A 21,121-nucleotide genomic window follows, 5' to 3' on the forward strand; every position below is an offset into this window, starting at 1 on the left:
GTACAAGTACTACTACTGTCATTACTACTACTACTACTACGGTCATTAATGCAGTGGCCACGCCCCCTTTCAGCTGGACCTGTGACCTCATCACATGAGGTCACAGGTCCAGCACCGTTTCAGATAAGATGTCAGGATGTGGTTGGAGTAGGACCCGGATGCAGGAGACCATGAGGAGTTACTGAAAAATAGTAACTAGTTACCGTTATTAGTTACTTCATTAAAAAGTAACTCAGTTAGTAACTCAGTTACTTAGACCAAAAAGTAATGCGTTACTATGAAAAGTAACTTTTTAGTTACTTTAAATAGAAACATTATTTTATGCTCCCATTTAAAGCCCCTCTAGCCTTCATTTCAGCAGGTGCTGTATGGATTTGCATTGTGCCTTGTGTTCTGCATTCTGATTGGCTAAACAGTCTCCCCACTTCTTCACTTCCTGTATCAATAACGTTGGTCTCTTAGCAACAAGCTGAGAACGGCCAATGAGCTTCAGCAGCAGCTCAAGAACGGGAGCCTTTGATGAATCGTTCATTACAGTCTCAGATATAATCCATGGTGGCATGTCGGTTTAGAAGAATCTTTTTGCCCAGAATGGAAAAAGAGCGAAGACAACGACCCATAACTATTTTCTTCTCTGGAAAAAACACTCCTGCACCGCGGCTTTAGGAGAAAAAGACGCTACAGAGTCAGGATGCAGCGGCTCAGAAGAGCAGTGGAATACGTGCGAGGCGGTGCTGATCTCTGCAATTTGAAGCCTTCTATAATTGTAAAAAGAATTTCACTTATCACAGGTTCTTTTTGGAACGTAACCCCTGTGAAAAACCAGGGATTACTGTAATGATAATATCTCCACGTTGCGAAACTCACCTTCTCTTGGCTCGCCATGACCGTCATGTTTTTGAAAGCACACACACACACACACTACATTTCCTCTGGTCTCCGCGTGTGGGGAAAAAAAGCTTCACTGTAGCCAGAAATAAAGGGGTAACGCACCGTTTGGTAACGGTAATTGCGTTACTGAATTTAAAAAGTAATGCGTTAGAGTATTAGTTACCGCAAAACTAACGGCGTTACTGTAACGCGTTACTAAATAACGCGTTAGTCCCAACACTGACCACAAGGCAGGAGTTCCAAAGGCCAACACATTAGTCAGAGCTGAAAGACAGGGTTTAAAAAAAATACCTATAAAAACTGAAAATAATGACACAGAAAAACAGTCTGGGCAAAAGTACCACAAAAAATAGAAAATTATAGAGAAAACTGAGCTTTTTTATTTTTTTTCCAAGTGAATGCAGCACCGTAGGATGTGTCCTACATCCATTCCAGGAGAAGATCTTCTTTTAAAGTCTTTTTATTAGTCTTACACGGGGAGAAAATGTCCTCAGGTGCCCAGAGAAGAGATGAGCCTTGCTTTAATGGTCGGAGCAACGGAGATTAGTTTAGCTTTAATAAAAGAAATCTCGCTGAGTCAGCAGGAGCGGCCCCCGCCAAGGCGGGGATGTGCAGAACCGGCGCCTCGTTTTATTGTAAAGTTCGCTGAGAAACGACCACAAATACACAAAATCAATTCTGCAGAAGAATCAGCAGGAAATGGGAGGCTTTGTTTCGCTTGTTAGTTCCTACGACGCGTCTTTGGACCCGTTTCCACCTGAGTAAAGCGTGTGTGTGTGTGTGTGTGTGTGTGTGTGTGTGTGTGTGTGTGTGTGCGTTTGCAGGAATACGAGGACCTGTTTTTCCGGGCGCTGTGCCTGTGCCACACGGTGCAGGTGAAGGAGGAGGAGACGGTGGACGGCATCAAGAGGGGCATCCACCAGGGCCGGCCCACCTCCTTCTACATCTCCTCGTCGCCGGATGAGGTGGCTTTGGTGGAAGGGATGAAACGGTAAACGTTTTTAGATGACCTCCCATAAGGCCGAGCAATCGAGAGCATTTCGTACTTCCAGTAAAACGTAAAAGGGTTGGTCCTGATGCTGTGATCTAGTTAAGGCAAGGCAAGTTTATTTGTATAGCACAATTCAACAGAAGATAATTCAAAGTGCTTTACATCAACATTAAAAGCAGCAAGACACAATTAAACAGTAAATAACAAAGAAAATGAAATAAAATGATAAGAAAAGAGGTAAAATAATATTAAATTTAAGAGTACGCTTAAATAACAAATAAAATGAAATACAATGATAAGAAAAGAGGTCAAATAATATTTAATTTAAGAGTACGCTTAAATAACAATTAAAATGAAATAAAATGATAAGAAAAGAGGTCAAATAATATTTAATATAAGAGTACGCTTAAATAACAAATAAAATGAAATAAAATGATAAGAAAAGCAGTCAAATAATATTTAATTTAAGAGTACGCTTAAATAACAAAAAAAATGATAAGAAAAGAGGTCAAATAATATTTCATTTAAGAGTACGCTTAAATAACAAATAAAATGAAATAAAATGATGAGAAAAGAGGTAAAATAATATTTAATTTAAGAGTATGCTTAAAAAATTAAATAAAATGAAAAGAAAATAGGTAAAATAATATTTAATTTAAGAGTACGCTTAAATAACAAATAAAATGAAATTAATAAAATGATAAGAAAAGAGGTCAAATAATATTTAATTTAAGAGTACGCTTAAATAAAAAATAAAATTAAATAAAATGATAAGAAAAGAGGTAAAATAATATTTAATTTAAGAGTACGCTTAAATAACAAATAAAATTAAATAAAATGATAAGAAAAAAGGGTCAAATAATATTTAATTTAAGAGTATGCTTAAATAACAAATAAAATGATAAGTAAATAGGTCAAATAATATTTCATTTAAGAGTACGCTTAAATAACAAATAAAATGAAATAAAATGATGAGAAGATAGGTAAGATAATATTTAATTTAGGAGTACGCTTAAATAACAAATAAAATGAAATAAAATGATGAGAAAAGGTCAAATAATATTTAATTTAAGAGTACGCTTAAATAACAAATACAATGAAATAAAATGATAAGAAAAGAGGTTAAATAATATTTAACTTAAGAGTACGCTTAAATAATAAATAAAATGATAAGAATAGAGGTAAAATAATATTTAATTTAAGAGTATGCTTAAATAACAAATAAAATGAAATTAAAATGATAAGAAAAGAGGTAAAATAATAAAAAGCACAAGTTGTTAAAAAGTAAGGGCAGTACAGCAGGTAAGTATTTAATTAAACAGTTCAGTCTTTGTAGGCCAGCAGTAAGATTTTAAACTCTGGAAGCCAGTGTAGTGATTTCATGACCGGTGTAATATGGTCCAGTTTCCTGGTGTTTGTAAGAACTCTAGTTAACTTCACGCTTCCAGACCTCGGGAGGACACGTATAATAATTCCTCCGCTCGTACTCATTCCGTTAAAGCTTTAAAATCCAACTGGACCTCCCAGACTGTTATAGCCCTTCCACCCTTCCTTAAATCCATATCCCTCCGAATATCCGCTGCTATTCTCAGTCTTGCGGAGTGCAGCACTAAACATGTGTTTCATCCCTCTGGTGCATTGATTTTACAGATGTGTGGGGGGCTTATCCATGTTTTTAGATCAATTCCTGCTCAGCTCTGTCAGAAGTGACTCATCTTTGCGGCGTTAACTCGTGTTTTTCCTCCTTTCCCCGGTCAGACTGGGCTACACGTACCTGAGGCTGAAAGACAACCACATGGAGATCCTCAACAAGGACGACGAGATTGAAAGGTCGGTCTGTTAAAGTGTCTTTTGTGTTTCCACAACGGGAGATGAATCAGGATTCACGGCCTTGTTTGAATAAATATATGAATAATATTTGCATATCATTGTGATTGATTAAGCATCAGGTCCATTTCAGTGATGCTGATATACGGTGTAATCAGTACTCGAGTTGTAAAAAAAAATCAGGGGGGATGGTGGATTTGATCATATGGGGACAGATAATTTGTGCAGATTACAAATAATATAATATATTACAAATAATAGCACTGACCAAAACACATGCAGAAATACTGCAGGAATGACATAGCAGCAGTTAAATGCAGCCTTCTGTAAGCTTTAAATATCCGCTGGGCTTACATCAAATACATCAAAACACAACAATAAAAAACAGTTTTCTGAACTTATCAATATGACTCTGTCCTTCACAGGATAAGTAAAATGGATCACTGCAAAAACTCAAAATCTTAACAAGAATATTTGTCTTATTTCTAGTTAAAATGTCTAATTTTTAGTCAAAAAAATCTCATTACATTTAAAACAAGACTCATCACTGGAAAAAAACAACAATTTTCACCTGTTTCAAGTAGATTTTCACTTAAAATAACTAGAAAAATCTGCCAGTGGAACAAGATTTTTTTGATTGTAATGAGAAGATAAATCTTGTCCCACTGGCAGATTTTCCTACTTATTTCAAGTGAAAATGTACTTGAAACAGGTGAAAATTGTCAAATAAGTTATTTTTCTGGTGTTATTTTTCTGGTGATGACTCTAAATGTTGAAATAGCAGTAAAACCACATTCATTGATGAAATGACATAAGGGATGGAAAGGGGGGATGGCAGTTTTACAGGGGGGATGATTTGGACCGTTTTTATTTCAAGGGGGGGATGCAATCCCCCCTCATCCCCCCTCAACTCCAGTACTGGGTGTAATTGAATTGAATTGAAATTTTATTTCGAACATGAAACAGTAGTGAATACAAAACAAAACAATAATAATCAATAATAAATACATGTAAATAAGAAAACAAAAAAAACAAAAATATGAATAAAAACATGCATCCATCATAATTAACATGCTCGAAAAGGAGTAGGAAGAAGTAAAAACGTATTAAATCCTACCCTCTAAACTCATTATAATCAAAATGAATTTAATTTATATACAAAAAACAAAAGATATCTATATATATATATATCTATATATACATTTATAACACTGATGGATGGAAACATTTATAGTGAGTTCAACATCATCATCCACTTCTCTGTGTTATTGAGCTGCAGTTGAATACAAGCTCATATGAAAACTAGCTGAACCAAGATGATGTTCTACAATCACGCAGGATCAGGACATTACTAGGTTTCTGTTTGGTCTGGAGCTTAACTGGTCTTGGTCTTGGTTAAAACAAAAAACTGATGTCAGTAAGATTTCCTGGGGTTTTATAAAAAGCTCCTGCTGCTTTGATCCATGTGTTTACGTCAGCGCCCCTCGTTCCCCGTGGCTCTCCATCACGCTCAGCGGCCGCCTGTCAATACAGGGCTATTTTAAGGAAGCAGGGGAGCTGTGTGTGTGTGTGTGTGGGTGGGTGGGTGGGTACGGTGGTCAGAAGTAGCCGTTACAGAAGTTAAGTCATGGACTTGAAACAAATTTATCCAAGAACCAAGAACAGTGTTTTACAGAGACCCATTGACAAGCTCTGCTTACTCCTGGAAGCAGCAGATTGATTTCTGATTTCTTAGGGCTATGTGCTGGAAACCTCTGGCCCTCCAACACCACATACACAAATACATGCAGACTATACAGGACTGTCTCAGAAAATTAGAATATTGTGATTTTCTGTAATGCAATTACAAAAACAAAAATGTCATACATTCTGGATTCATTACAAATCAACTGAAATATTGCAAGTCTTTTATTATTTTAATATAGCTGATCATGGCTTACAGCTTAAGAAAACTCAAATATCCTATCTCAAAAATTTAGAATATTCTGGGAATCTTAATCTTAAACTGTAAACCATAATCAGCAATATCAAAATAATAAAAGGCTTGCAATATTTCAGTTGATTTGTAATGAATCCAGAATGTATGAGATTTTTGTTTTTTTAATTGCATTACAGAAAAGAGGACTTTATCACAATATTCTAATTTTGTGAGACAGTCCTGTATATACCCCCGCCTGAACTCATACATCCCACATACATATTGAAACTCTAAGCATATATTCGTATGGACCAGGAATCATGAACTGTTATGGACTATGAAATACTTCTGAATTTGTGAGATTGATATTTGATGTTTGTGTATTGATAACGTATGAGAACCCTGCCTGAGTCTGTTTCTTTTTGGCCCTTTTTTGAATGTGTGTCAGTAATTGTGCTGCTTTAGCATCTACAATTAGGGGCCGGTTTGTTGAGGCCAAAATTAATCTTGGTTAGTCTACATATACTTTATTTACTTAATTCTTTATTTGAAAGAAGGTGTATATATTGGTTTTTGGGGGCATGGTGTTGTTTGTGTTGTATGTATTATGGACAGATAAGTTCAGAAGGAATAATTTTTGTCTTCGTGCCCCTCCTTTCTGATGTCAGAGCTTCTGCAGTGATTTGATTAGTGATTAATGAACCTGCAGCTGAAGGGAAGAGAGTGAGAGTGGGAAATGGGACAGTTTTGTGACCGCAAAGGGCAGATCGCAGAAATGATACTAAGATACTTTTTGTCTTTTTATAGATACTTCTTGTAACAGTATAATCTGCTGAAGTGGTACACTATTATTAAATTCCTGTAAAAGACTGTGTTGACCCGCTCAGTAGCGGCTCACAAAAGTTTGAAAGAGAAGCCACAACATACTGTTTATCTACTAAAGCAGAAGAATCTAAATAACCTGCCGTTTTGAAATTTTGGTCTAAAAAATTGTTATTTTCCTCTCATTGATCTCCCGATGATTATGTCAGGGTTTAGTTTAGTTTCAGTTTATTTATTTAGCAATATAAGACAAATTGAACAATAAATGTAAAAACATTGAAATAATATGCAAGGAAAGGAAGAAGCCCGGTGGCTTATATAGAATCCTTTCCCAATATGAATAAAAAACAAAACAAAAGCTACACAAGGGGGAGTAAAAAAAAACAAAAAACACAAAAGAAAATGTAATTCTTTAAATGTTTTTTGAATATTGGCAAGGATGGTGATGATTTAAGAGATTTATTGAGTGGATTCCACAAGTGGGGCCTCTGAAAGATTGAAAAATTGATGTTTACATGTTCTACAAAACGGTAAATTAAAATCAACTTTGTGCCTTGTGGCAAAAGAATGAATATCGGAATTAACACAAAAGAAATTATGAAAAGAAGAAGGAAGATCTTGTATACAGTATAATTTTTAAATTTGAACATAAATAAACATGTTTGAAAAATGTTAATTTTATTGACGGATAATAATGAATATTTAATGGGGGCAGATGGCTCATATCTGTTTGCATGTGATATCATTCTGAGAAACCTTTTTTGAATTGTCAATAATTTATTAATATATGTTGAATGTGTCGAAGCCCAAACAATGTTGCAGTAATTAAGATGAGGGAAGATTAACCTATAGTAGAGAGTTAAATGAATGGAATTTGGTGGTTTGTAAAGCAGATGAATGGATAAATGAAGACCTGAACAGGCGTGTGACGTCCTCTCCTCCTCAGGTTTGAGCTGCTCCACGTGCTGAACTTCGACTCGGTCAGAAGAAGAATGAGCGTCATAGTCAAGTCGGGTTCAGGTAAGATGGTTTTAGAGCTCCTATCACTCATGACGGGAGGCTGGCAGCTGATTTGACGTGTGTGTTTCTGTGTGTGGGTTGTTCTCAGGAGAGTACCTGCTGTTCTGTAAAGGTGCCGACTCGTCCATTTTTCCCCGAGTCGTGTCTGGAAAGGTGGAGCAGGTGAAGGCGCGGGTGGAGCAGAACGCTGTCGTAAGTAAACCGGCTCAGACGAGGTCTGAGGATACGCTGGAATCACATTCATTCATTCATTCATTCATTCATTCATTCATTCATTCATTCATTCATTCATTCATTCATTCATGGTAGGGCTGGGCGATTTTGGACAAAAATAATTTTTTTCTCTGAAAACCCGATTTTCGATTTCGATTTCGATTTTTTTGGTAAAACTACAAAAGACAATGGAATAAATTGTTTCAAATATTTTATCTTTATTTTTAAAGAAAAATAGCAAACAAATTTCCCTATTGGGAATGAAGTGCAATTGATACTGTAAATCCTCCTTGAGTTTAGTAAACTGACAACATTTACAATTTTCTTGACCAAACAAAGATGACTAGACGAGCTCTGTCTGTAATGCAGCCAGCTGCAAAAAAAGGAAAATCGATTTTCTGATTTTCCTTTTTTTAACATCGTCTTGATTAATAAATCCGATTTAGATTTAAAATCGATTAATCGCACAGCCCTTATTCATGGGTTTTCCTTTCTGGACCTTTAAGGCAGGAAACCTCAGTATACAACACGTGTTAAAAAATAAAATTAAAAACAGGATCAGTCAATATTGACGGCTTTAATCTCCTAAACGACTGGTATGACTCCGCACTCGTGCAGCGTTGTCTTTTCAGTCTGTTCTGCGTCTGTTATCACGTCACACTTTGATCTAAAATGAAGAAGCAAGTCATCACAAAGATATTTGAAATAAAAAATCTGCTCTTTGTTTCATTAATGATGCTTTGTGATGAGACTTGGACTCCTGTCTCCTCGTTCTTCTAAGGAAGGAGGACTTAAGACTCGAGGAAAGGAACCAAAAATGTACAAACTGGGCTAGTACTCTGTGTGCGGTTTTAGACGTTTCCCTGCTTCCACACACCCTGATACGAATTCCATCCATCCATCCATCCATCCATCCGTCCGTCCGTCCATCCATCCATCCATCCATCCATCCATCTATCCATCTATCTAGGGATGACCCTTGATTAGAATCAGGTGTGTTGAAGCAGGGAAACATCTAAAACAGGGGTGTCAAATGTGCCGCATGCAACCCGAGAGAGATTTTCATGCAGCTGTGAGAAGTTTCCAACGCAAAAAAACGAAATGTTAATTTACTAAAAAGGAAGGCATAAATAATTGCCATGAATCGCAGCATATCCAATAATATATTTCTTCTACAAATCCATCGTTATTCCACAAATAGAGCAGTTTTCAACTTTTTTTTAGTTTTCTAGAATGCATTTGCCGATTTTATTTCTTTGTAGACGGTCGTTTATTTTTATTAACTGACTACTATTATACATTTTCGCAGGAAAAATATCACTGCTAAAAAAGATGAGATATTTATTCAGAGAATTTCAGTTTTGAATACGATAGTGACAAAGTAAAACAGTTAAAAAAAGAAGTGCTGACTTTTTCGGCACACTGGCGTAAATATCCGCGCCAATTTTTAAAAATAAATACACTTAATTGTACTGGAAAAATCTCTAAATCACAAAGAAACACTCTCAGATGTAATAAAGATTTTGCTTTTAATTAAATTGCCTATAAAAAAGCGAAATATAAAAAAAACCATAATTGTTTCTGTTTATCTTTGTAAAATGATATTAAAAGTTTCTTACATAATTTGAAAAAAAAACGAGAAATTTCAAGAAAAGATCCTGAAGAAATATATTTTACATAATTAGAGTGTAAACAAAGTGCATATTTCCTTTAAAATTAACTAAACTGATATTGGATTAGATAACAATAGTAAAAAAAAAGAATTAGAAAAAAAAAATGTCACACCGTTTTTGTTATTTTGAGCGTGCAGCCCGCGAAAAAAAAATTGGTCAAATCCGGCCCGCCAAGCAAAATGAGTTTGACACCCCTGATCTAAAACATGGTGGACTTGGACTCGATTGTATTTATAATAAGACTGCAACTACACACTATTCCTTTATACTATATTAGTATAACAGACTATTTATTATACTGTACTTACTATTTTTGTAGTTCATTTATTCAGTTTACAGTACACTTGTTCAGTTTCTGTTTATTTTATACAGTATTTTTCATTTTTCATACTTTTTCCTACAACCGACTTTGAGCTGCTGTAACACCCGAGTTTCCCCTCTGGGGATCAATAAAGGACTATTTTATCTTATCTTCTCCCTGGAGGACCAGGGTTGGTGACCCCTCTCTTAGAGAAAATCTCTCTCCAGGGAGATTTCCTCATTTCCTTCCTGAAGATCATCCAGTTTATGGTTGAAGAGACAGAGTTTGTTTGTCCTCGTGAGGCCGTCTGGCGAGCCGGAGCCACGTAGAGATGTGATGTACTTTATTTATACAGCACTTTCCAACAGCCTTTCGTGTGCCAAAGTGCTTTACAGCAAGTAATGGATGAAAAGGAGGATAAATAAGAATCTAAAACAATAAAATACAACAAAATCCAATAGGATAAAAGTGTCATCACACTACTGGGGGTTAAAAGCATCTTAAATAGGTTTTTAGCTGAGATTTAAAAATGCTGAGGTTGATCCCCAGAGGGGAACTTCGGGTGTTGCAGCTGCTCAAAGTCGGACAACATGAACTCTTTTACATGAAATACAGTAAAATAGAAACTAATGTAGTATAAACAGAGTTTATACCGCAAGTAAAAAGGAGGATGAATAAGAACAATAAAATACAACAAAATCAAATAGGATAAAAGTCTCATCACACTACTGCATATTAAAATCCATCTTAAATAGGTTGTTTTTGGCCGAGATTTAAAAATGCTGAGGTCAGCAGCTTATTCCAGATCCTAAAATAGTTCTTTATTGATCCCCAGAGGGGAACCTGGGTGTTACAACAGCTCAAAGTCGGACAACATGAACTCAGACCAAATAAACGATAAAGATAAATTATAAGTAGGAAAAATAAAAAAATAAATACGGTAAAATAGAAACTGAATAAGTGTATTATAAACATTGTACAATATAATAAATATTTGTTTCTTAATTATTCAATAAAAAAAAAGATTGCTTCAACATATCTGACCAATGGGGAAGCATCTGCCCACTGCGGGACGTTTGTGTCAAAATTATTCAATAAAAAAAAATACTTCAAAACTTTTTTCACTTCAATTTGAAAAAAATATTTTCGATCGAAAAAAAAATGTTCAAATGCAATTTTTTGGGTCTCAAATATTTTTTTTGATTGAAAATATTTTTTTCTTTTTGAAGCAACTTCTTTTTGGATTAAATGATAAAGAAACAAATGTCCTACCCATAATATGGCCCAAACACAAAACAACACGACTTCAATAAAAAAAATTGCTTCGAACAAAAAAAACTTCACTTCTATTATAAAAAACATTTCCAATGAAAGAAAAAGTTCAAATGCATTTTTTTGATTCTCAAATATTTTTTGGCATTCAAACCCTTTTTTTCTTTGATTGAAATAATTTTTTTTGATTGAAGGGACATTTTTTTTAATTGAAAATATATTTTTCGATTGAAGCAATCTTTTTTTTGATTGAATAATTAAGAAACAAATCTACCTCCATACACGTGCGCGTGGACTACGGACTTTTAAAGGCCGATGTGTTGCTGAACGTGGTTAAAAACTGCGTTTCGAGCTTCTTGTACCAAAATACAGGGTTCCTACGGGTGCTTGAAATCCTTGAAAGTGCTTGAATTTCAATGTTGTGTTTTTAAGGCCTGAAAAGTGCTTGAATTTTAGTTTAAGTGCTTGAAAGTGCTTGAAGTTATAACTCTGTGTCTTTCACAAAATTGGAATCGGACTGTATAGTTTAGTTATTACAAGGAGAAATAAAATCAGTCAGATGAAACATAACTAGATGTTTACAGCACGCTACAATATACATAATTGTGATAAAAAGCGGAAAAAATAATTATGAGTATATATATTCCTGTAGATATTTTACCCCAGCGATAAGGTGCTTCAAGATTTTGAAAATGACCCTTGAATGTGCTTGAATTTGACCTTGAAAAATGTGTAGGAACCCTAAAAGTAACATCTTAAATTACGTTTACTGACGCTGCACTCGTGACATCCTGATCTGTCTGACCCAGGAGGGGCTGCGGACGCTGTGCGTCGCCTACCGCCGGCTGTCGGAGGCCGAGTACCGGGACGCCTGCGTCCGCCTGACCGAAGCCAAGCTGAGCCTGCAGGACCGGGAGCAGCGGCTGGCGCAGGCCTACGACGCCATCGAGAGGGAGCTGGTGCTGCTGGGAGCCACGGCGGTGGAGGACAGGTGGGTCCATAATAGGGGTGTAACGATACACTAATCTCACAATACGGTACGATACACGATATTGAGGTCACGATAACGATACGATATTATAGCAGTATTTTTTTAACAACCTTGAATGAGGAACATATGACTTGAAAAAAAGGTATTTTATTTGAAAGACACAAAATACAAAACAATGCTGTGCGTTAGCCCTATTGTTACAGTTTGTAATGCTTTATAACTGTTTACGTTTTAAAGAGAAAGCCAGGCCAACCATTTTCCACAAACTGAACTAAAAGTAAATGTCAGGTTTGCATTATGATCTTCAGTTTCATACAAGTACAAATATTTTGCCACAAACTGAATAGTTTCTATCATGTATGATTTTACTTTTTTCTTTTCCAGAAATTTAACAACTAAAATTAAATAAATAAATAAATACAAGTAAATAAATACATACAATTTTACATCATAAAAAAGATTGATTCATGCTCACGTTATAAAGGCTGAATTATACTTCTGCGTCAAAACGACGCCGTGTCTACGGCGTGTGGTTTTTGGACACGCAGAGGACACGCCGTCACATGCGCCGTCACTGACGTGCACCTCCCGAAAATTGTAACTACGCGTCGAGGAGACGCCGTCCACACGCAGACCGAGAGGGCTGTGATTGGTTCGTTTGAAAGCGAAGCATTTCCGGTTTCCGGTTTGAATCAGTAGTGAACTTCCAGGGCTTTTTTCTTCGTTTATATGTGATTTTTTTTGTTTTTGTTTTTTGCACAATAGTTGTCCTTATTTCTTTGATTTACTGTGACCGGAAAAAGTCGGATAAACCATTCAGAAAAAGATCGCTAACTAGTGGCCGCGGGGGGTACTGCACCGCGACCAAACGGAGAGACGGAGAAGTCTGAACGATTCGTGACGGCACCACGGGTGCGCCGTGTGCTCTGCGTGTGTGTGACGCAGAAGTATACTCAGCCCTTAAGTTTAAGAGGAGATTTATTTTTGTTAAGAAGGTTATTTTGGTAATTCAGGGTTGATTATTTTATAAATATATTCTTTATATTCTGTAAATCAGGGACTATAATGACACTAGTCAGTTTATCTGTAGTGATTAGTCTGTTTTAGATTGGGTGGAGTGATACGCCGCAGTACGGCACTAGGTGCTGTGTTGATGTTCTAAAATCCTACGCTGTTGAGGGACATTAAAGTACACTGGAACTCAGCAGAAGTTTCCCCGTGTTTATCCTACTCACGACCCCAAAAAGGTTTAATTTAATAAGGTAAGGCTTAACTCTACACCAGCCTTACATAAGTAAAAGTTCAGAGCTCAAAACGGGACTAGTTTCTTCTGAGCGGAGTAAGATTTTGGTCCGCGGGTCGAGCCGCGGTCGGCACAAATACGCTGCGTGTTACTAGTCAACACAGTAGATTAATAACCCAATATTGCGATACAGTTTGTCACATTTCGTGACGTTTTTGTATCGCGAAATTTCGTGGCACGATATATTGTTCCCCCCCTAGTCCTGGGATGGAGGGAAGGGAAGGAAGGATGTAGAAACACTTTGATCTAAAATTAAGAAGTAAGTAATCACAAAGACTTTTGAAATACAATTTGTCTGCTCTATGTTTCATTCATGATGCTTTGTGATGAGACTTGGGGCCAGTCCCAATACACCCACTACCCCTACTTTTCAGCACTACCCCTAAATGTTGCGCGTTCCCGTGAGGGTAGTGGTGTCCCAATTCCTCTTTGCATCTAGTGGTAGTGGCCAAATCGAGGGGTAGTGGCTATGAATCTAGCCCTTCAGCGCGAGGGTTTTCCGATGCACATTAGCTGACCGAGGGCTAGAAAAATTTCCCAGAATGCTTTTCGTCATCACAGACTGAATCACAAAAAAACATGGCGGACATTTCAAATTTTTAGTGAGTAAAATCAATATTTTGAGTTAGTGTCTGCATAAAAATGCGTTTTGATTACATTTCTAGCGAGAAATATATATTTTACTTTCATAATATTCACTCAGTGAATGTACATAATCACTCGCTTGCTCGTTGTTGCGTTGTATCTTCGGATCTCGCCAGAATAAAGGCTGATTTATGGTCCCGCGTTACACCAACGCAGAGCCTACGGCGTAGGTTACGCTGCGACGCGCGCCGTACGCCGTAACCTATGCTGTAGGCTCTGCGTCGATTTAACGCAGAACCATAAATCAGCTCCCGAGCCGGCAGGCTGTTCTCATCCCGAAAACATCAGATCAAATTTCTTAACAGGCGTTATTTGGATAAACTGAGCCCAGGTTGGGGATCTTAACGGTTACTTTTACGCCTGAAAAAATATTAAAACTTAATAAAGTGGCATATTAACAGCGCTACAGCTGAAATTAAAACAGCTTTTAGCTCTCAGCTTCCTGATATGGTGTTACGTATGTGCAAACGTAACTACGCAGTCACTTACGTACCCGAACGTAAACCACGCAGTGACGTAGCAAGTGGTGTCCCAATCCCTAGGGAAGATTACAAGGGCCCTACGGTACTTACTATTTTTATAGTACATTTATTCAGTTTACAGTACACTTGTTCAGTTTCTGTTTATTTTATACAGTATTTTTTATTTTTCAAACTTATAATTTATCTTTATCGTTTATTTAGTCTGAGTTCATGTTGTCCAACTTTGAGCTGCTGTAGCACCCGAAGTTCGGCGGTGGAGGACAGGTGGGTCGATGGAGGGATGGAGAGGGAGGGAAGGAAGGATTTAGAAACGGTGCAGCAGCGGGGGACAGAAGGGAGATTAATGAATCATTAATCTGGCTTCAAAGTATTTTCATGACTCATGAGGGCAAAAAAAGATTCCCAGCGAGGCTTTAACGGTGACTTATGATCAGGCTGCTGCACCGCCTCTTCTCCCCCTCTTCCTTTCATCTCCAGGGTGCTAAAGCTTTGGGTTTTTAGGGTGTTTTTTTTCTTTGCTCTGACCAGAATGACCTCAGGATTGATCCTACTGATCGATCGGCTGCTTGACAGGTTAATGTCCTGAAGAGCGAGGAGAGGCGGTCCTCTATGATGTTAGGCCTGGGTGATAAACCCATAATTTACTGACATTCACTGCCATGACCGACGTCAATTTCCCCGTGTCGGTAAATTTTTATTGGTTTTACATTAAGCAATATACATATGTTTACAGCAATACAGGTTATAGAAAATACAGGCAAAGTATGGCTGTAATATTCAAATACTTATATTGTCCCTTTGAGTCCAGATGTACATAAAAATGATTGTCCATTGAGGTTTTTGTACAACCCAGGATAACAGAAGTAGCATGTACAATATAGCACAATATTCCAGTGTAAAAAATAAAATTTAAAAAAGGGTGTTCTATTAAATTGCAAAGATAATAATGAAGGATATTATGAGGGGAAGCCGCCGCCTCACTCTAGACAATCGAAATTAATAGCAGCAGCTTAATGCAACATGAACATATATAAAATTTCACAATTCAAACATGTAAACCATCTTAGTATCGCTTACTTCGCCGGCCAGAGGTGACCCCGGCCGCCGGCCGGAAGTGACGTTAAATGCAACGATATATAAAACGATTTAATATATATTAAAAACATTAATAACTAGGTATGTCCCGGTACTTTTTTGGCCGATACCGATGTTTTGAAAATGCCGTGATCGGGCTGATCGATCGGGACAACACTAATGATAATAATAATAATGGAATAATCGAATACAGCACGAAGACAAATTATTTAATATATCTTGAATATTGTGATTAGACAACGGCCATTACAGTGTTTTTCTTTGTTATAGACTAAATGGCCTCCTGGCCTCCAGCAGGAATAACCTGGTTTTGCACGGCCATGTAAACACCAATAACCCCCTTTGAATAACCGGAATTTGCTCATATTCTTGGTCAGAATCTTGGTCTTTTATAAGGAAGTTCTTATAAACATGGAGAAAGGCAAGACCACGCCACACTTTTGGAGTGAGGAGGAGACTAATCACTTCATAAATGTAATGAAGGATATGAACATTTCTGCATTTGTAGACGGTAGAAAGTACCAGGATAGCCAGATTTACAAGAAGGTGAGCGAAAAGTTGCACGAAGCAGCATTTGTTTTGAATTTGGATACAGGAAGAAGAAGCGGAAATGACTGGAATTGCGTCATGACGTTCTCCGCGCGTCGCTGGTTTGATCCAGATATCCCGAATGATTAATCACCATGTAAACAGGGATAACTCTGTTTACTCACGCATGTAAACGGAATATTCAGAATGTTTCAGTAACCGGAATATTAGCAATAACCTGAATTTTGACTGCATGTAAACGTAGTCACTGATCTGACGCTCATTGATCTGTTGATCATTGATCTATTGATCAGGCTGCAGGAGAAAGCCGCCGACACCATCGAGTCGCTGCACAAGGCCGGGATGAAGGTGTGGGTCCTGACGGGGGACAAGATGGAGACGGCCGCCGCCACCTGCTACGCCAGCAAGCTGTTCCGGCGCAGCACCCAGATCCTGGAGCTGACCAAGAAGCGCACGGAGGAGCAGAGCCTGCACGACGTGCTGTTCGAGCTGAGCCGCACCGTGCTGCGGCAGCGCTCCATGTCCGGGTACGTGGTACCACCGGTACCGCTGGTACCCCTGGTACTGGGGTACCGGTACACACAAGTCACGGTCAGGTACAAGCTTGTAGGCCTGTGTTGAAAAAAATCGATTTTCCGATTCTAAATCGATTCTCATATTAATTACTAAAAAAATTCTAATTCCTAAAAAACGATTCGTCTAAAGATCGATTTTTTTTTTTTTCATCATTACAACTTTTGGTATTTTTTTGTTTACGCCCAAAAAAGGAATGTTTTGTTGGCAACAAGAATAAACTGATGCCATGTTTTTGCCTTTAAATATGTTTAAAGGTATGAAAACATTAAATGGTTAGGTTATAATTGCATAAATTGTCTATATTTCATTACTCTATATACTGTCTCGGGGTTACATTTGCATAAAATGCTAAAAACCAAATTCTCAAAAATGTAAAACCGAAATAGTACGAAAATGGAAAAAATTTAAACGGAATGTGGGAAAAAATAAAAGCGATTTCATCCGTCTCTGTTTCCTCCCTGGATCTGTTTGATAATTCTGACCCACACGATGTTTCTGAAAGCAGTTCTATCAGCATTCTGGGAGCTGATTGGTCCTTACAGCATCATTAGCTGCAATACTTGCTGTTGAATCTCAATATAAAACTAATATTAATATGTTGCAGAACTACAGTCATATAATTCATGCAACAGCTCAAAAAACTGTTTTAATAACACTGACCCAAATCAATATCGGAATCGGATCAAATCAAATCTTGATAATCGATTCTGAATCTTAAGAATCGGAATCAAATCGATTCTTGACATTTGAATCGATCCCCAGTCCTATAGAAAATAATATTTTGGTCCTTTAATTTAGAAAAATGTAACAATCCAACAATAATGGCTTATTGGTCCTAAGTTTTAGTGAAGCAGTTCAGTTCTGCTGCAGCGGAAAAAAAAACTGAACATAAAGTAGGGGTTTAACATTTCAACAAGTCCACTGTTATTTTATATTGTTTTTTTCTTCCTGGTTTGGGTTCGGTTTATTTTACACATTAGAGAGAAGAAAAACATTAACATTTCCATTGTTCTGTCTGGAATAATTTTTTAAATTTGTTTTATTTTTTATTTATTTTATTCTTTATTTCATTCATTAAACGAATCGAATCGCTGATTTGTTGCTGATAATAACTGAGTTTCTGGGACGAAAACGACTGCATCCCTTCATTAATCTAATTCAAACCAATTAACAGAGATCCTCAGGTCACGTGCTTATCAAATATTGTAGAACTTACACTGGAGTACAAGTACAATTTCGAGAAAAAAGTTGAAATGTTGAGAAAAAAGTCGAAATGTCGAGATTAATGTTGAAATACAATTTCAAGAATAAAGTCAAAATTTTGTGAATAAAGTTGAAATGTTGAGAAAAAAGATTAAATTTCGACTTTATTCACGAAATTTCGACTTTATTATTGAAATTGTATTTAAACATTAATCTCCACATTTAGACTTTTTTCTCGACATTTAGACTTTTTTCTCAACATATCGGCTTTTTTCTCGAAGTGCACAATAAATCAAAATCTTCCCCTCTCAAATATTTTTTCTCCTGCATGGCCCTAATACTCTTCCGTATATGGGTCAATGACGAATAAGGATTTTCAACAGGTCAATTTTAAAATATAAAAAAAAATCTACTATTCTATTGCAGTAGTTCAAACATTAAGAATGTTGTGTACACATAACTTCATATAAACATTTTAAATTGAGTTTTTCTGTCAAGATGAATTGGCACTAGCCTTAAAAAAGGTCATGTGGTGGTGCAACCATGATTCATATTAAAATAAATTAATTTTTCTTAACATCTTAAAGGAGCCGTCTGTAAGAAATGTCCAAAACTGGTACTGCAGTCACTTTCAAAATATTGTTGAGCGGCGTGTACCCTCCCCCTCCTCCCCCCGACCAGAGGTTGCCAGGTAGGCTGCAGAATGCAGCAGGAACGTAGGCTGCCATGGCTGCCATAATTAGAGCCGAGCTGGCAACCCGGATGCCGAAACAATACTGACTTGGTGATTGGGAGATAGGTGGAGGGTGGAGCTTCAGAAACAATACTGACTTGGTGATTGGGAGATAGGTGGAGGGTGGAGCTTCAGAAACAATACTGACTTGGTGATTGGGAGATAGGTGGAGGGTGGAGCTTCAGAAACAATACTGACTTGGTGATTGGGAGATAGGTGGAGGGTGGAGCTTCAGAAACAATACTGACTTGGTGATTGGGAGATAGGTGGAGGGTGGAGCTTCAGAAACAATACTGACTTGGTGATTGGGAGATAGGAGGAGGGTGGAGCTTCAGAAACAATACTGACTTGGTGATTGGGAGATAGGAGGAGGGTGGAGCTTCAGAAACAATACTGACTTGGTGATTGGGAGATAGGTGGAGGGTGGAGCTTCAGAAACAATACTGACTTGGTGATTGGGAGATAGGTGGAGGGTGGAGCTTCAGGCCAAAACAAAAAATGACAACATAAACATCAGTTGAGGGCTGCAACTCCTCTTTTTAAACTGGAATATCCTGGCTTGAGTGCTGTTGTCAGTGACATAAGTATTTGAAATTAACATTTTTAAATGTCTGTTGACATATCGGGGTCATTTTATGATTCGTTTTATTATTGCTCTTACATACAGCTCCTTTAACATCTTTTTTTTTACAAGTTTTCAATATTATACAAAAATTGTTGTTTTTTTAATGGTCGTGCCACATGTTATTTCATAAAATGGACATCATCAGTCAAACTTTGTTTGTATATTATGATGGAAATATAAATACAAATATGTTTCAATCTTACACACTACAAGAGATTTCGGAAATCATGCCAGATTGATTTAAAAACATTTAGAGTGATTCCAAAAAATGTTTTCTGGTCGGACCGTCGCACCACATGACATTTTGACGCTTAAAACAACAACAAAATCCCAAATAACTAGTATTTTTTTTTAAATTCAAGTATCTCCATATGTGGGACAGGTAGGTCATATATATGGTATTTTTTTATCCATTTAAACCTATTTTGAATTGAAAAGAAATCTGTTTTTCAGAAGATATAGTCGTCACGTCATTGACCCATATACAGTATACATTTTACAGCAGTAGCGCCCCCTACTGACCAGCCGCCACTGGTCCCGGTACGGGTCCAGATCCGGGTTAACCGTCTCCCCCCTGTTGTCTCAGGCTGTCGGTGGACTGCCAGGACTTCGGCCTGATCATCGACGGCGCCACGCTCTCCGCCATCCTGAAGCCCGGCCAGGCGGCCGTCGTCCACGGCAACTACAGGGAGGTTTTCCTGGAGATCTGCCGCAACTGCAGCGCGGTGCTCTGCTGCCGCATGGCGCCGCTGCAGAAGGCCCAGGTAGGGATGGGAATCGACAACCGGTTCTTGTTGAGAACCGGTTCCCAGTGTTTCAATTCCTTGGAATCGTTTGCCTTTTTTGCAAACGATTCCCTTATCGATTCCAGTGGGCGTAGTTACGCTGCATACGTTGCATTCGCGCCCAGCAGGAAAACACGGGGACAAAGCGGCATACACGCTCGAAAGTTTGGTTACATTTTACCAAAAAGGATGACAACAGGGCGACAATACTTGCAATGTGGACATTTATCAGGCCAGAATAGATGACTGTCACCGAGCAGTGACTAAGTTTGTGGTGTTGAACATGTTACTGGACATTCTTGTGTAATTGCCACAGAATAATTAGTTGTATTTAGTTAATTTCTACAGAAGAATATTTATTTTATTATTATTATTTTATATTAAATTCATATTTTATATCACAAATAATTATGTGGGGACCCCCTGGCACACCATTGAGGAGCCCAAGGCTGGGGGCGTCTAAAACCTCACTTGTATTTTTTTGTTCAAAGATATAAAACAAAGTTGATGCTAAAATCAACCTGTTTGTTCTCCTTTTTTCCAAATGAGAATCGATAAGAGAATCGATAAAGAGTCGAATCGTTAAGCAGAATCGAAAATGGAATCGGAAAAATATAATCAATTCCCATCCCTAGGCCCAGGCAGGTGCAGGTGCAGGTGCGGGTACAGATGCAGGTACAGGTGCAGGTGCAGGTGCAGGTGCAGGTGCAGGTACAGGTGCAGGTACAGGTGCAGGTGCGGGTACATGTACAGGTGCAGGTGCAGGTACAGGTGCAGGTGCAGGTACAGGTGCAGGTGCAGGTGCAGGTACAGGTGCAGGTGCAGGTACAGGTGCAGGTGCAGGTGCGGGTACAGGTGCAGGTACAGGTACAGGTGCAGGTACAGGTGCAGGTGCAGGTGCGGGTACATGTACAGGTGCAGGTGCAGGTACAGGTGCAGGTACAGGTGCAGGTACAGGTGCAGGTACAGGTACAGGTACAGGTACAGGTACAGGTACGTCCCACCGAGTCGCAGAGATCAAACCGTCTCTCCGTCAACAGATCGTGAAGCTGATCAAAGCCTCCAAGGAGCATCCCATAACCCTCGCCATCGGCGACGGAGCCAACGACGTCAGCATGATCTTGGAGGCGCACGTGGGAATCGGTGAGTCGCTTTACCACCTGTTTTTTTTAGTTTTTTTTTTAATACAAAACAGGTAACAATACA

The 21,121-nt window shown here is 38.0% G+C and overlaps 1 protein-coding gene across 1 annotated transcript in view; it reads left to right on the forward strand.

Annotated features, from left to right (window-relative positions):
* Window positions 1–21,121, forward strand: part of LOC133446553 (phospholipid-transporting ATPase IH-like) — a 91,812-nt gene that overhangs the window by 46,729 nt on the left and 23,962 nt on the right. Inside the window, exons 14-21 of the mRNA XM_061724600.1 lie at window positions 1,716–1,882; window positions 3,641–3,712; window positions 7,396–7,469; window positions 7,558–7,661; window positions 11,738–11,919; window positions 16,287–16,520; window positions 19,717–19,894; window positions 20,956–21,058. Of these exons, the coding sequence (XP_061580584.1) occupies window positions 1,716–1,882; window positions 3,641–3,712; window positions 7,396–7,469; window positions 7,558–7,661; window positions 11,738–11,919; window positions 16,287–16,520; window positions 19,717–19,894; window positions 20,956–21,058 (1,114 nt within the window). The remainder of the gene's footprint in view (window positions 1–1,715; window positions 1,883–3,640; window positions 3,713–7,395; window positions 7,470–7,557; window positions 7,662–11,737; window positions 11,920–16,286; window positions 16,521–19,716; window positions 19,895–20,955; window positions 21,059–21,121) is intronic.

The sequence above is a fragment of the Cololabis saira genome, chromosome 6, assembly GCF_033807715.1.
Source record: "Cololabis saira isolate AMF1-May2022 chromosome 6, fColSai1.1, whole genome shotgun sequence".
Lineage (NCBI taxonomy): Eukaryota > Metazoa > Chordata > Actinopteri > Beloniformes > Belonidae > Cololabis > Cololabis saira.